Source organism: Anopheles darlingi, chromosome 3 (genome assembly GCF_943734745.1).
Source record: "Anopheles darlingi chromosome 3, idAnoDarlMG_H_01, whole genome shotgun sequence".
Taxonomy (NCBI): domain Eukaryota; kingdom Metazoa; phylum Arthropoda; class Insecta; order Diptera; family Culicidae; genus Anopheles; species Anopheles darlingi.
The window spans coordinates 21,260,560-21,273,331 of record NC_064875.1 but is presented as its reverse complement, the minus strand read 5'-3'; the positions used below and the strand labels follow the sequence as shown (position 1 = coordinate 21,273,331).

At 47.0% G+C, this 12,772-nt stretch overlaps 2 protein-coding genes across 2 annotated transcripts in view; one reads left to right on the top strand and one right to left on the bottom strand.

Moving 5' to 3' along the window:
• Positions 1–12,772, top strand: part of LOC125955895 (uncharacterized) — a 291,000-nt gene that overhangs the window by 185,411 nt on the left and 92,817 nt on the right. The gene's annotated exons all lie outside the window — the stretch shown is intronic.
• LOC125955936 (fasciclin-3-like) lies at positions 1,240–12,113 on the bottom strand. The gene is made up of 4 exons (XM_049687285.1): positions 11,577–12,113; positions 4,597–5,286; positions 2,659–2,837; positions 1,240–2,572 (listed from the first exon to the last, which is right to left on the bottom strand). Exons 1-4 carry the CDS (start codon positions 11,620–11,622, stop codon positions 2,318–2,320), a joined length of 1,170 nt encoding a protein of 389 aa, XP_049543242.1. The 5' UTR covers positions 11,623–12,113; the 3' UTR covers positions 1,240–2,317.

The window sequence follows — 12,772 nt, the reverse complement described above, 5'->3', positions numbered from 1 at the left end:
AATTCAATCTGATGCCACGGACCATCGTCCACCGGTTGGTGGTGGACCAGTTAATGTTTGTCCTGGAGGAAGGTTGCCGCTTGGGCTTCTCTCGAGCGGGAAAGCGAAACCTCCCTTCTCCGGTTCCTACTCCTCCCCTTCCTATTCGGCGATTCGAAGGTCGGGGTCTGCTTAGTAGCTGCGGTGTCATCAGCCTAATGGATTGGAAAACAGTGTGTAGGAATGACCGATTTTGGGGCGGAGTGTAAATAGAATATTGGCCCACCCGCCCCCGGCCCGAATCGGTGCGCATGAATGGTTTCGGCTTCGGTTAGTTCCGGGATTAGAATGCATGTTGTGTGGAATGTGTCATCGTGCATTCCTGCTTCACGTTGAGCTAGATGCGGAGAAGCAAAATTGGGCGCCTTAGGAATGGTGATTGCGTTTGTGATACTCATTAGAAGCTCCACCGAGCTCCGAAAGATCGCATGCATTCATCTCGAAGCCAATGCAATAGACAATGACGATTATGATGATGATGATGACCATGATGATGGGCGCTGTTAGGTGTGAAACCAACTGTGTGTGGTATCGCTCGTAGGAAGTGGCGCACAGTGCTGGCTAGTAAATTCTTTCTGAAAATTAGTCATTCACGATCCGTTGAATTAGGCGCTACAGTTGGCAAAGCTGATCCAAGCTATTCACATATTTGAAAATAGCTTAACCTGGTATGTTAATTTATAGTTAAATTGATCGTGATGCAATTTTTCTGAGTAGAACTAAAACAGAAATAAGAATATTTGTTGCTGCCGTACAACGAAATTGAGGTGAAGCATGTTGTGGTCCTTATGAGAACCTACGTATATTTTGTTCATAAATAATCATACTTTTTGTGTTAAAAAACGCCAAACTTACCCCAACATATGCTACCGGGTTTGTTAACGCTTAAGAGATCCGGTTGCATACATTTTGTTATGCGGGTAAAGGTACTGACTAACTCACCACATGCCAGATACGCCTGAAGTTAGGCCAAGCGCGTTATTAGTATTGCCTCTCGCTCACACTTTTTCCACCAAACTCACCAATTTTTATCAAGATCCATCACCAGAAGCTTCCTCTTTTCGACCATAGATTGCCGCTCAATGATGCGCAGATTATAATTATGCAATCGCAGCGATGATTAGCTTTGGGCATCGATTCCTTCCGCCCCTTATTTCCGGCAGAATTCGGAAAACTAAATAATGTGCAAAAGAATCTAGCTCCACTGAGCATAGACAAAATTTTGTTTTCTTTAATAAGAGGGCTTTGAGTTGATAATTTGGATAACTACAACACAATCGGTCCCAGATTAATTAAATTCAATTTCAGACACCTTAAGGTTTTTCGTTAAGACGTTGTACTATATATTTGCACGATTGCCGTTTCAGCATTAGATCGCACACTTTCTCTCTCTCTCTCTCTCTCTCTCTCTCTCTCTCTCTCTCTCTCTCTCTCTCTCTATCTCTCTCTCTCTCTCTCTCTCCTACTCACTCTCTCTGTTCACTATCTCTACTCAAATGTAAATCCATTTAAAGCATCATCCGAGTCGCGGCGTAGAGAGTTAAGGAAATAAATAAATAATCGTAATACACACACGGTACGCACACCGCCACATCCTCCGTTTTGTCGGCAGCTAAATGCTGGGCTTTGCTAGATGCTTTCATTTTCAATCACTGCTATGTGGGCGGAAGAACCGCTAGAGGAGTTGCCTTTTGCACATCACATCATAGCTCCCTGTTCCCGCTATCTTTCTCGTTCTGCAGCTCTCCAGCCTCCCGCTCCAAAATACTCGTAGTTCAAATGTTCATGATCGTTCGCAATTTGCTTTCGCACACTTGTTGTTAACTGTTCACATTGGATTATTCTAGAGAAAATTGTAAAGAAATTTGGTTAAGCACTAGGTGGTTGGCGGCCAGGGAGGACGGCATTGCGGGGCATACGCCCCAAACCGTCCCCTCCGGACGATTGAAATCATCTCCATGGACTCTGCTTTGCTCAATACTTGTATCAGAGGAACTATCGGTTATGCATTAGAATGTCGTTTGTCGAAACGACTCCTGTCGATCCTGGGATCCCCTCCCCCCCCCCCCACCGCTCCCCCCTAATTGTCCTCAATTCCGTGGCTGCGGATGGTTGGCGAATCTCTCCCGTGAACCGCAAACCGCAAACCAACACCAACACCCCCACCGCATATCGGTTGGTTGGCGGTTGTGGTTTTTTTTTTTAAGACATTAGCCAACGATCCGCGACACCAGCCGCCACCAGGACGGGGGACCGTTTAAAGAACAATCGATTGGATTCACAACAGACGTGTCGCTATCACAGAGCAGAAGAAGGTCCACACGCTGATCAGCCAGAAGGCGGACCCGCCGCCGCTGTTATCATCCACCACGCTGTTGTCCTGCAGCGACGACTCGCCCTCATCGTCCACCTTCAGTGCCCGGATGACGTAGGTTTGGGTGCCGAGCGCGTTCGAGGCTTCGAGCGTGAAAAGGGAAGCTCGCTCCAGGGTACAGTCGTTGTTCTTCAGCAGCACCGCATACTCGCTGGGACCCTACAGGATGGAGCCAAAAAACGGGATAGGTAGTTAGCGGAAGCTCATAGGTGGTCAGTTCGTTAGCTCCAAGGCTCGCATCTTACCGTTTGCCGCGGGATAAACGCCTGGTACATGTCGACCGTTTCGCCCTCGTTCAGCAAACGTCCATTCACCCTCCACCGGGTCGTGGGCTGCGGATTGGCATGGATCGTTATGTTCACCGTGGCGCTACCGGACTCTGGCAGCTCAGCGATGCGAATGTGTGGAATGGCCTCCGGTGGAACTGCAATTAGCGAGAGAGATAGACCAAGAAGATGCTTTTTAGGTTCGCAAAGACTACCCTCTAATGAGTGATCTATGGAGCCGGCAACCACATAACACTCTATCGTGATCTACTAAAACGAATAACAATCATTCCGTTCATTCCGCGGGCACCTACGCCATACTGCATGCGGCAACGATCAAACGAAATCGTTCGCATAATCAGGTGCCTTTGTCGGTAAAGGCAGGACGGACGGACGGACTGTGTCAACTTTGACAGCCTCACTTAGTGTAGCATAAACACAACATGACGACGATTATTGTGCCCATCGCCGGGGTGTGCTTATCGCCACGCAATGTAGAATATGGGCAATAGCTAGAGCACCCTTGCAGTCATTAGAGTGTATTGACAGGATGATGACGCCACTGACCACTGGGTTAATGTATAATTCATGTGCGCTCTATCAGCAGGAGATACTGATCAGTCAAACAACAGGTTCTATGTTTGCAACGATGGCGGCTCTAAAGTGATACTTTCCATGCGCAGAAGGTGTTCTGGGCTCTAGGGATTAGTCATTCAAACCACGCAGCTCCAGCAGCTCAGCCTAGAGCATGATGCAAACTATGAACGTGCTCATGAAGGAATCATGTGGGTATTGAACGTCATCTTGCCAGATTCTTGGATACCTAGCTGATATCATAATAGCCGGTTCTGTTACATTCTGGCCGACATTTGTTAGTCATTTTACAGTCCCCAGTCGACATATAGGGGAGATTTTAGTAGCGTTTTGATTTCATCACCGTAAGTTCATAACCGATGGAATGGGAAAGCCGAATAGAAAACCATCTGCACAGTCGCGTTTTTTATGATTTTGTCAGGGTTTGTAATTGTGAAGAAAAATTGAACATCACTGAGGCAGAAGATGTTTCGGCTGTACAAAGCTTCAGTAAATTTTGTGGCCTGATAAATTAATGTATAACTTACAGCCGTCAATTTTTCGTTTTCATAAAGTGAAAAGTTCGATTCCATGGATACCATAGAAATAATTCTCAATCCACAAAATTGGCTGATTTTTGGAGCCACCGAAATATGTTGAAGTATTATCAAATAGAAACTCAAGAAATTTGCCAGAAATCTATCAGCACAACTGAAAAGTGGCTAGAGCAGTGTGCACACGAAGTGTGACCTTCATTACTGTGCAGATAATTGTGGATAAATGCCTATATGGGAAATCCCTATATGGGATAAAATGCCTAATCGGAAAAGGGAAATTAATATAAAAAAGTAACAAATAATCGAATCGAAACTGCATTCATATTTTCCGCTAAAGACATTTAAAAACATCTTTACAACGACATCGTTTGCACTGTGGCAATGAAATGATCGCTTCCGATCGGCTAGATTCCAACGGAAACGGTACAGCAACAACTGTGCAAACATTCTCCAAGGAGACTAAATCGCGTTGAAGCCTTCGGCCAGACTCAGGAGAGAGACATGAAACAGGCCAATCGTCAAATAGGATTAGGCCCCGGGTTTGTCTCGAATCGGGTAGCAAAGAAAATCCCGAAATAGAACCATCGGGTGTAATGAAAACCAATCCGATTATCGGTTCACCATTAATCGAGTAAGTTCGATCGATGGACCAGTCACTTGGCGTTGCCGTGTTCCGTCCTTCCTTCCGAACCGTGTGCTTTGGATTTTTAAGCGGTGAGCTAAGCACTACACCGTTTGCCGCCATGACGCGACGCGTGAAGATGCTGGTGACTCATTCCACACTTACATTTTACATTCAGTGGCAGGATGATGCGCTGGCTCTTCTTGCCCAGTGCCATGTGCTGTGTCTCGCAGACGAGCGTCTTGCCGTTATCTTGCGGTGTTACGTAGATGTGCACCTCCTGTTGGACCGTCTGCAGTGGCTGTCCATCCACGAGTTCTTCGCTGGTTTCGAGCGGTTGAATGAGTGCCGCATCGAGGGGACCGTTGTCCAGGGACCAGGTGAGATTGGCGGCCGGTAAACCCCGGCGTGATACACACCGGGCTTTCACGAGCTGGTTCGCCCGGATACCGCCATCGATGAAGGCCGTCTGCTTGGAGATCTTCAGTACCGAGGGTTGTGGTTCGATCTGGATAGCGTACTCGATCGTGGCCTCGTGCCGCTGGCCACCGATCTCGAGCACACAGACAAACTTGCCGATGCGTTCGGGCCGTATTGAGGCCAAACGGACGCCACACTCGCCGCGCGCTAGACTACCGCCAAAGTAGCTAACGCCATTCGGTAGCCCAACCGATACGTCGTAACCGTCGGCCTCTGGTGCATCGGGGAAACCGGGTATCCGGACCAGGCAGCGTTCGATCGGCTTATCGGACCGGCACAGCAGATCCACGTTCTTTTCCCTCGCTCTGTAGTACGTCTTCGCCGCTGGTACGGTCTCGATGTGCGGTGTTTGGCCGACGGCGGGCGTCAGCAGGCCTGTAACGGAAAACGGAAGCATTGGTCATTGGAGAATGGAGCAAAGAAGGAACGGGCATGCGGGTGGGCAGGCGGTTAATGTAGGCCACAACCGTGCCTAGCTTGTTGGGCGGAGCAGTGTAAATATTGATTTTTCCACCCTCGAGCTGGTCGAGGGCAAATGGGTAATGTACGAAGGTCACCAGACGCGTGTGCTCCGCAGTTTGGAGCTGCTGCTGTCTCGAGTGCGGTGGTGATCTCAACCTTTTAGCTCTTGGCCAATGCAGCCCGCCCCTTTGCAGCACCTCACAATAGGGCGCCGCTCTGTGGTTGCATTCATTTTAATTCAAACAACAACTCCGCCATTTATGCCATCAAGCGCCGCGACTTGATCTGGGTTGTCTGACTGCTAAGAGAGCTGGAGAGTGGGCTGGCCTGGGTGCTTCGTCTGTGGTACGTGCAGCAGACAAAAGAAAAGACATTTGGAGTCACGTCGTCGTGAGACATCGGATCAAGATTCCGTCAGCTGCAAAAACGCTGTTGACGAACAGGAAGGAGTGGCTGAAAAGGTTAGCCCGTCGCAAGCGTGACAAGGATTGCACCAGGGCGAAGGAGCTCGGGAGTGTTTGGGAGTGAGACATGTGCTCGGTATCCCCCCCGTCGTGGAATGTAAGTACATTGGATCATTGACTGGCTGCGATTCATTCGGTTCCCAATAATACCAGATGTGTACTAAAAGATGGACCAAGCAGCAAGTACGCGTCTGGCTCATTAGAAGCAGTTATGATTTAGTGCATCTGGTGTTTATGTTTAAACGAAAAAAAAAATGAGAGCATGATCACAATTTTCAAGCCGGAGAATGAAATAAAGAACTTTGTTGAGAATTCGACGGAAAATGTGAATTATTGTTGTTTCTGATTAAAACGATGGCGAAGAAAGCAACGAAGTAACTAAAGGCATCGTTTAGCAATATTGCGCCCGGCGATCGTGTAGTCATTGGAAACAAACATTCGCGTGCTATTCGTGTCAGTCATTCTCGGCAGTTGCAATTTTGGTGTAAGTTGTCGCTGAAAGCCGTGAAACATGTTGCCTCAACAGAAACTGAACCAAACCCCGAACGGAGGGATAAACTACATCGATTCGCTACCAGTAGAGGTCAGTAAGGTGTTTTTAGGCTTTCGGCGTTCCGGATACATTTCTACTGTCATTACAGATCCTGTACATGGTGTTTGATTGCCTTGATCTGGATGACGTGAAAAACGCATCACTAGTGTGCAAACGATGGTGTAACATTATTTTTTCTTCCGCATACATTTCGAGATTTGTTTTGAAAATAGATGTCCGTAAATGCGACCCTAAATTGCAAGGCTCATGGCAGCGCATGGAAGAATTAGTACTTTCCAAAGAACTCCAATTGGATGTACAGGCGACAACGAAGCGCGTAATCGATATTGCTTTGCACTCCGAGCGCCGCTACCGAAATCTAAACTGTGTGATAGTACCATTGGGCGACCCGGAAATTCCTTTGCTGTGGGAATCTCTTTACACGCAGTGGAGCAGCAGGCTCCAATCGCTAGAACTCTCCATTTTCGATGCTAAATCCGTGGCGGAATTGCTTCCTTCGATAGCCAGTGCGATACAGATGATGCCAGATCTTCATTCGCTTACGCTGCGCAAATGGAAAGACGAACCATTTATATATTTTCATAGTCCAACAAATCTTCTAAGCAGTACTGTGAAGCAGGTTACAATTGATAGCGTATGCAACATTAGGATCGATATGCCACAGTTGCAAACATTTATTGGTCCATTTTCTGCAATTTGTCATTCAGCTAATATCGCTCAACCTGATGCGCTCGGTAACCTAAAGCATCTTACGCTTACCATTGAGGAGGACTATTGCGATTGGAAAAATATCACCCAAACAGAACTTTCCATTATACGTCGATTGACGCATTTAGAAACATTTGAATATATGTGCTTTCATAATAATAAGATTTTCATCGCAATATGCGAAACATGCAACAAGCTGAAAACCTTGCGCCTTGCAATTCCTCCTTATACTCCTAGCATTTTGGATCATCTCACGAAACTCAACCATCTTCATCAGCTTGAGGTTAAAGTCTGTTTTGGAGTATCCGAAATCCCACAGTTAAACCTTTCACCGCTAACCAAGCTAGAGAAACTGACAGTGCAATGCCGGTATTTGAATTCTCTGATACTGCCCAAATCCGTTAAAATTCTTAACATAGAAACTTATCGAGATATTCATCGAATCGTAATCCAAACCATCCTGAAGTACAACATGCAGCTGACGGAACTAACGCTAAAGATGGCTGATTTGTATTCTTACGAGCTAAATGAAATACTGCAGATTTTACCGGTTTTGAAAAATCTAGAGGTTCTCGAGTTCTCTGGTGGTACTTTTGGAAAATCGGACTTCCTTTGCATAAACACCCCCGTGGATCGATTGCGCAGGTTAAAGTTTAACAATTGTCATCTAGAAACAAAAGAAATTCTCGGGCTCAAGGAAAAATTTCCGAACCTGAAAATCCTCGACTTTTCGTATAGTACTAGGATGTTGGAAAGGCATCCTTCCTTTAAATCAGAAACTATTGTATTCGCATGAGTTTAACAGAACAAAACTCGACTAGTAATCCATGGTTAGTTGGTATTGAAATGTAACCAGAAATCCGAAGTGAAATGAAGAAGAAGAAGTAAATCAGAAATAAACCATTCGCAGCAGTTGCCATAAAATGTAAAGTAGGATGCTTTATTTTTAACTTAGGCGTATAAAATAACATTAACCACGCCGCGTTATGCCACGAAAACACTGGATGGATTCCAGTTCGTCCTGATGTCCAGTGGACGTTATGGCAAGATCCGAAGGAATTTTGTTTCAGAAGCTGATAGCATCCATGGGCCCCAATAGCCTGACCGCGCCTTTGTCACTGAACCAAATTGATTGCTCATCACAAACCGGAACTTGGAGCTAAAAGTTCGTCCTTTAGAACAGGGTTTCCAGCGCTTAATTTGTACGTAAATACATTTTTTTAGTTTTCCTGGGGCCGAAGCACTTGCTCTGCAGTTCTCGCGGATTCTCAATGGAACATGCATGGTTTGTTTCACGGCCACTCGAATCCTCGACACTAATGGTTTGTTTACGGACCACGACCTCGAACTCCGTTGCTCACACTTCAACGCTGTCCTGCATGTAGTACTCAAAGCTCAGCAGCCCAGTATCCAAATATGGACCACCATAGCATGCACAGCACTCGCGAGCGTGCTCCACATTCCGTGCGTTGTACCGTCCGTTTAGCTAAACGGACAATAAATTTTAATTGTCCGATTCGGCGCTCGCCAGCGCAAACGCATCGTTTCGTGCCAGCATAAACATCGATTAGTGCGAATGATTAAACGAAGCCGAGCCATTTCAGCCAGACGCAATCCTATTCTATGGCAAACCTAACCGGACCACATGTGTGTGTGTTCCGCCGCAACATGTGTATCTAATGAGAGCAGCAGCTCAAGCACCAGCGCAGACAGCAGACAGCAGACAGCAGCAGCAGCAGGAGTGCAAAATTAAATGATTTATTGCCAGTCGTCAATCCACGGCACACTCTCGCGACGGACGGATGAAGATTGAAAGCGAAATGGTTCCAAATGCCGAACCACACCAAATAAGGGGCACTGTCAATCAAGATTTCGGCGAAACCGAACGAACGGCGAGGATTGGAAATTTAAAATGTTAAAACATTTGGCATTCCGTGTGTGGTACCCGTACACGCGTACCCCGTGGCCAAGCTGAAACCGTTTCTTGTGGATCGGAGGAGTGGAGCGATCGCATCGTGTGATGCATACAGCTTCGATTCCGATTGATCACGGATTCGTCAAACTTGTGTATTCTGTCGGTGCGTTGGCCCAGGATGTTGCGTAGTGGAGGTGCATTGTTTGCGCGTTTGGTCCGATAAGAGATAGCGAGTTCTGAGGATCCACGAATGAATCATTAAAATGTTGAAATGAACAAGGGTACGTCGCACTACGTCAGCGTACGGCGCAAGTAAACACATCTGGCGGCAGGCCCAAGCGGGGATGGGAGGGCTGACAAGAACCATGTGTAACGTTGATTCAGCTGGCGGTCCCTGGAACAGAGATACGAATATGCCACGACGCTTCAGCCAAGTGCTTAAGATGGTTTCAACTATTTTAAGCACTCGAATTTAAATACCGTCTTTAATCTGGTGTAAGACGATACCCTGCATAAGTAGCACATTGTGTTTTGGATCGAGAATTTACGAAAAAACACATTTTCTATGAGTGTTACCTTTTTATATGTATATTTTAGGGTTCTCTGAGAAGGTGTTCAAGAGAAACCATTTATGTGATTTTCAGAAATGTTCTGAATCTATACAATGGCTTCACTGTTGCCTCAATGAAACTTTTCCCGGTGAAACCAGTCAGGTCTCCGCTAGATTATTAACATCTGGTCCATCGTTTTTCCTAAAGCAAAATTTCTCGTTTTTAATGCCCAAATACGAAGTTCCGTCCAGATTTTGTTCCTGTACAAGCGTTGTATAAGGCTTTATGCTCAAACAGATCACCTGGACTTTTGGTTACAAAATAATTTGGAATACGTTGCAGGATGATTATAACTCATTGTAGATAGAACATCTCGTCATAACTTAAGCATAGCTCTTGGAAATTAGCATAAACATTGACAATGATTAAATTGTCAAAAATGGCCACTCTCTTTTGAAATCTGTTCAGCACAGACAGAGTCGTTTTGAAAACCCTCTGACCATCGATGATATTTTGATTGAAACCTATTTGCATTTGAAGCTTAGGCATTGTTTTAGCAACTACTATTGCTATTACTGTTAGCAATACATCGTTTTGGTAGTGCAGAAACTCTAGGGTTTCGCAAAAAATAAAAGATATTTGCTTTACCGTGCAGCTTAGCACAGTTTTACTCTCCCTGTTTGTAGTCGCAATCGGATTTTTCGTCCAAAATACAAGAATGAACTACCGTAACTTTTCAATTACATAAACATACGGCTCGCCCATTCTCATATTTAAAAAAAACTTATCAATTATTAGCAATAGCATTAGCAATTGCACAATGGGCGTGTAGGGTGTATGTAACATTTCATTCAACCACCATGCACCTTCCTGCACACAATCATTACTCATACCCTTGTGCATCGAAGGGGTGTGTGCGCGTAGTCGCCCTTTCGACCAAGATAAGAGAACGTGTGGTGCTGTTGCTGCTGTTGCTGCTGCTGCACCGCGCTTATCACCACGTACGATATGACGAGCCTGCCTGAGCGCGTAAATGGCAACCACCAACTCGACAGGCGAGCATTCCGATGATCCACTTTATGACGGTCCGTTTAGCGTGACAGACGGTCTATGGTCGTATTTCAGATATTTTTCTCCCCGCACCGAAAAAATCTCTCGGAATGCACTGTGTGTGTTTCGAGTCTAAATTTAGAACCCGGTGGTTCATCCCGGTGAAAGTGAAAACGGAACAACACAGCGCATAGGAGCAATCAGGTAGCCGAAACCGATCACCAGCTCGCTGGTAAGGGGGCCCAAGGCCAAAAATACCGACCGACCGAAGACGATCCATCAATCCGGTACCGGTGCCGCTATCTTATCGCTTTGAGTTGAATTCGATGTCTCCGAAAGCGACATCGAAATGCGGGGCCAACGGGCGAGATGGTTGTGTTTCCATTTCGCGGGAGGATGGAAAACGCGTCCATCTTTCCAGTTCGCAATCAGTTCTCAAGGTCGCAGCGCAGACACTCGCGGGATCGAATGACACGCTGAGAGACCGGCCCGTACCACCAGGTAGGAAACAATAGCGGACGCAACGCAGCGCAAGATGCTGTTGCTGTTGGCGTTGTCGTCGTCGTCGTCGTCGTCGTTATCGTTGCGACTGGTTGAACTGGTTTTAAGGTTGTTCGATCCCGGGGTGTGTTCCGAGCGCGAATTGTCATTTCGCTTTACGGATTTCGCTGGTTTCCAGCTCGATATGGCCAACATGCGCTCCCGCGTTGGCGAGTTCGCTCTCTTCCGCATGGTTTTAGCCGGTTATCATCTCCATGTGAGATCCACTCATGGGAGTGTCAGAAGCTACTATGCCAACCATCGAACCATCGTTGTCCGTAGTTGCTAGGGGACAGGTGTAATTGTCCCCAACGAGAGGTGTTCTCCTCCTCACACTCATTGCTTGTCAATTTTCTCAAGGGTAACGACGACGACGACGACGACGACGCCGACGACGCCTACTGTAAAACTGTGCCGCTTACCGTAAATAGTGCAGGCCGCTATGTAAAGGTGAAGATGTTGCCACATTTTTGTTGATTAGCTTGCTGAACGGACGCTCGATGGTGGTCGATGCGGTGCTGCTGCTGTTGCTGCTGCTACTGGTTGTAACGCCTGTCTCTCAGATGAAGATGACACCTAGGGCAAGGTCCCCGCCGTCTGTGGTGCCACCGCTGCCTGTTCGGATGTTACGTCGACAAACAACACGCGCCCGTACGGTAACGATCGCGATCGCGCGCTCTCTCTCGCTCTCTCTACCGGTCGACCACCGGATGGGGAACCGTTACAAACAACAAAACCCACCATAAACCACAATCACACACACACGCACAGACACACACAGTAGGCTTTAAATTTTCAACAAACTTTACGCAAATGTCTTTCTCTTAGTGTACCTTCTAGTGGTAGTGTTTGGTTTTAGTATCCGTGGCACTCGCGCACCGGGCACCCCTCGGGATCGATTTTTCAGCTGCTGGCACTCGGCACTATTGGCAAATCGAGAATGATGGCGACTCTCGTGGAGCACGCGGTAGTCGTCGTGGTCTCCCCGAAAGGAAGCACAGATGGATCCCTCTCCGGCTTAAGCTCTCGCACTCGCACCTCGGTTTGGTGTCTCTCTCTCTCTCTCTCTGGCTGTTACGCTCACACGAGGACACACAGTAATAGCAGCAGTGGTAGCAGTTACTGTTGCAGCTGGCACCTCGAGACACAACCCTTTGAGTCGAGACGGAGAAAGTAAACAAAACGACGCTGAACGACGACGACGGACGGGAGTTCGAGATGTGGTGGTGGTGGTGTCGTGAAACAATAGGCGCCAATTGTGTCGCTCTTATCGGTTCTCTCTCTCTCTCGTTTGTAGATACTAAACACTACTTCAAGGTGACAAATAAACACGCGACACCCTCTCGAGAGAGGGATGTTAGTTGGATCGTGATAAGATAGCGCGCTGGCCATGACGTCATGATCGTGACGTTGCAAACCGAACTAAACTAGTAACTGGAACGCCTGGGTGGTTGCGCCACACCAGCAGCAGCAGCAGCAGCAGTCGAAGAGTGACTAATGCTTCCCAAAAATAACGTACAGATGATGAAGTCAGTACCGGTGTGGGAGAGTCCAAAAGATCGGACGCCTATATGCTGCCCAGTTGGTGGTCAGTAGGGAAGCATAACACGGTTCATTC

Excerpts from the sequence above, each read along its gene's own strand:
- LOC125955936 (XM_049687285.1), bottom strand. The coding sequence starts at position 11,622 with ATGTGGCAACATCTTCACCTTTACATAGCGGCCTGCACTATTTACG. Across the intron at positions 5,287-11,576 it reads AGCGGCCTGCACTATTTACG|GCCTGCTGACGCCCGCCGTC; the intron begins GTAAGCGGCACA and ends TTTCCGTTACAG. Across the intron at positions 2,838-4,596 it reads CCTGCCACTGAATGTAAAAT|TTCCACCGGAGGCCATTCCA; the intron begins GTAAGTGTGGAA and ends CGCTAATTGCAG.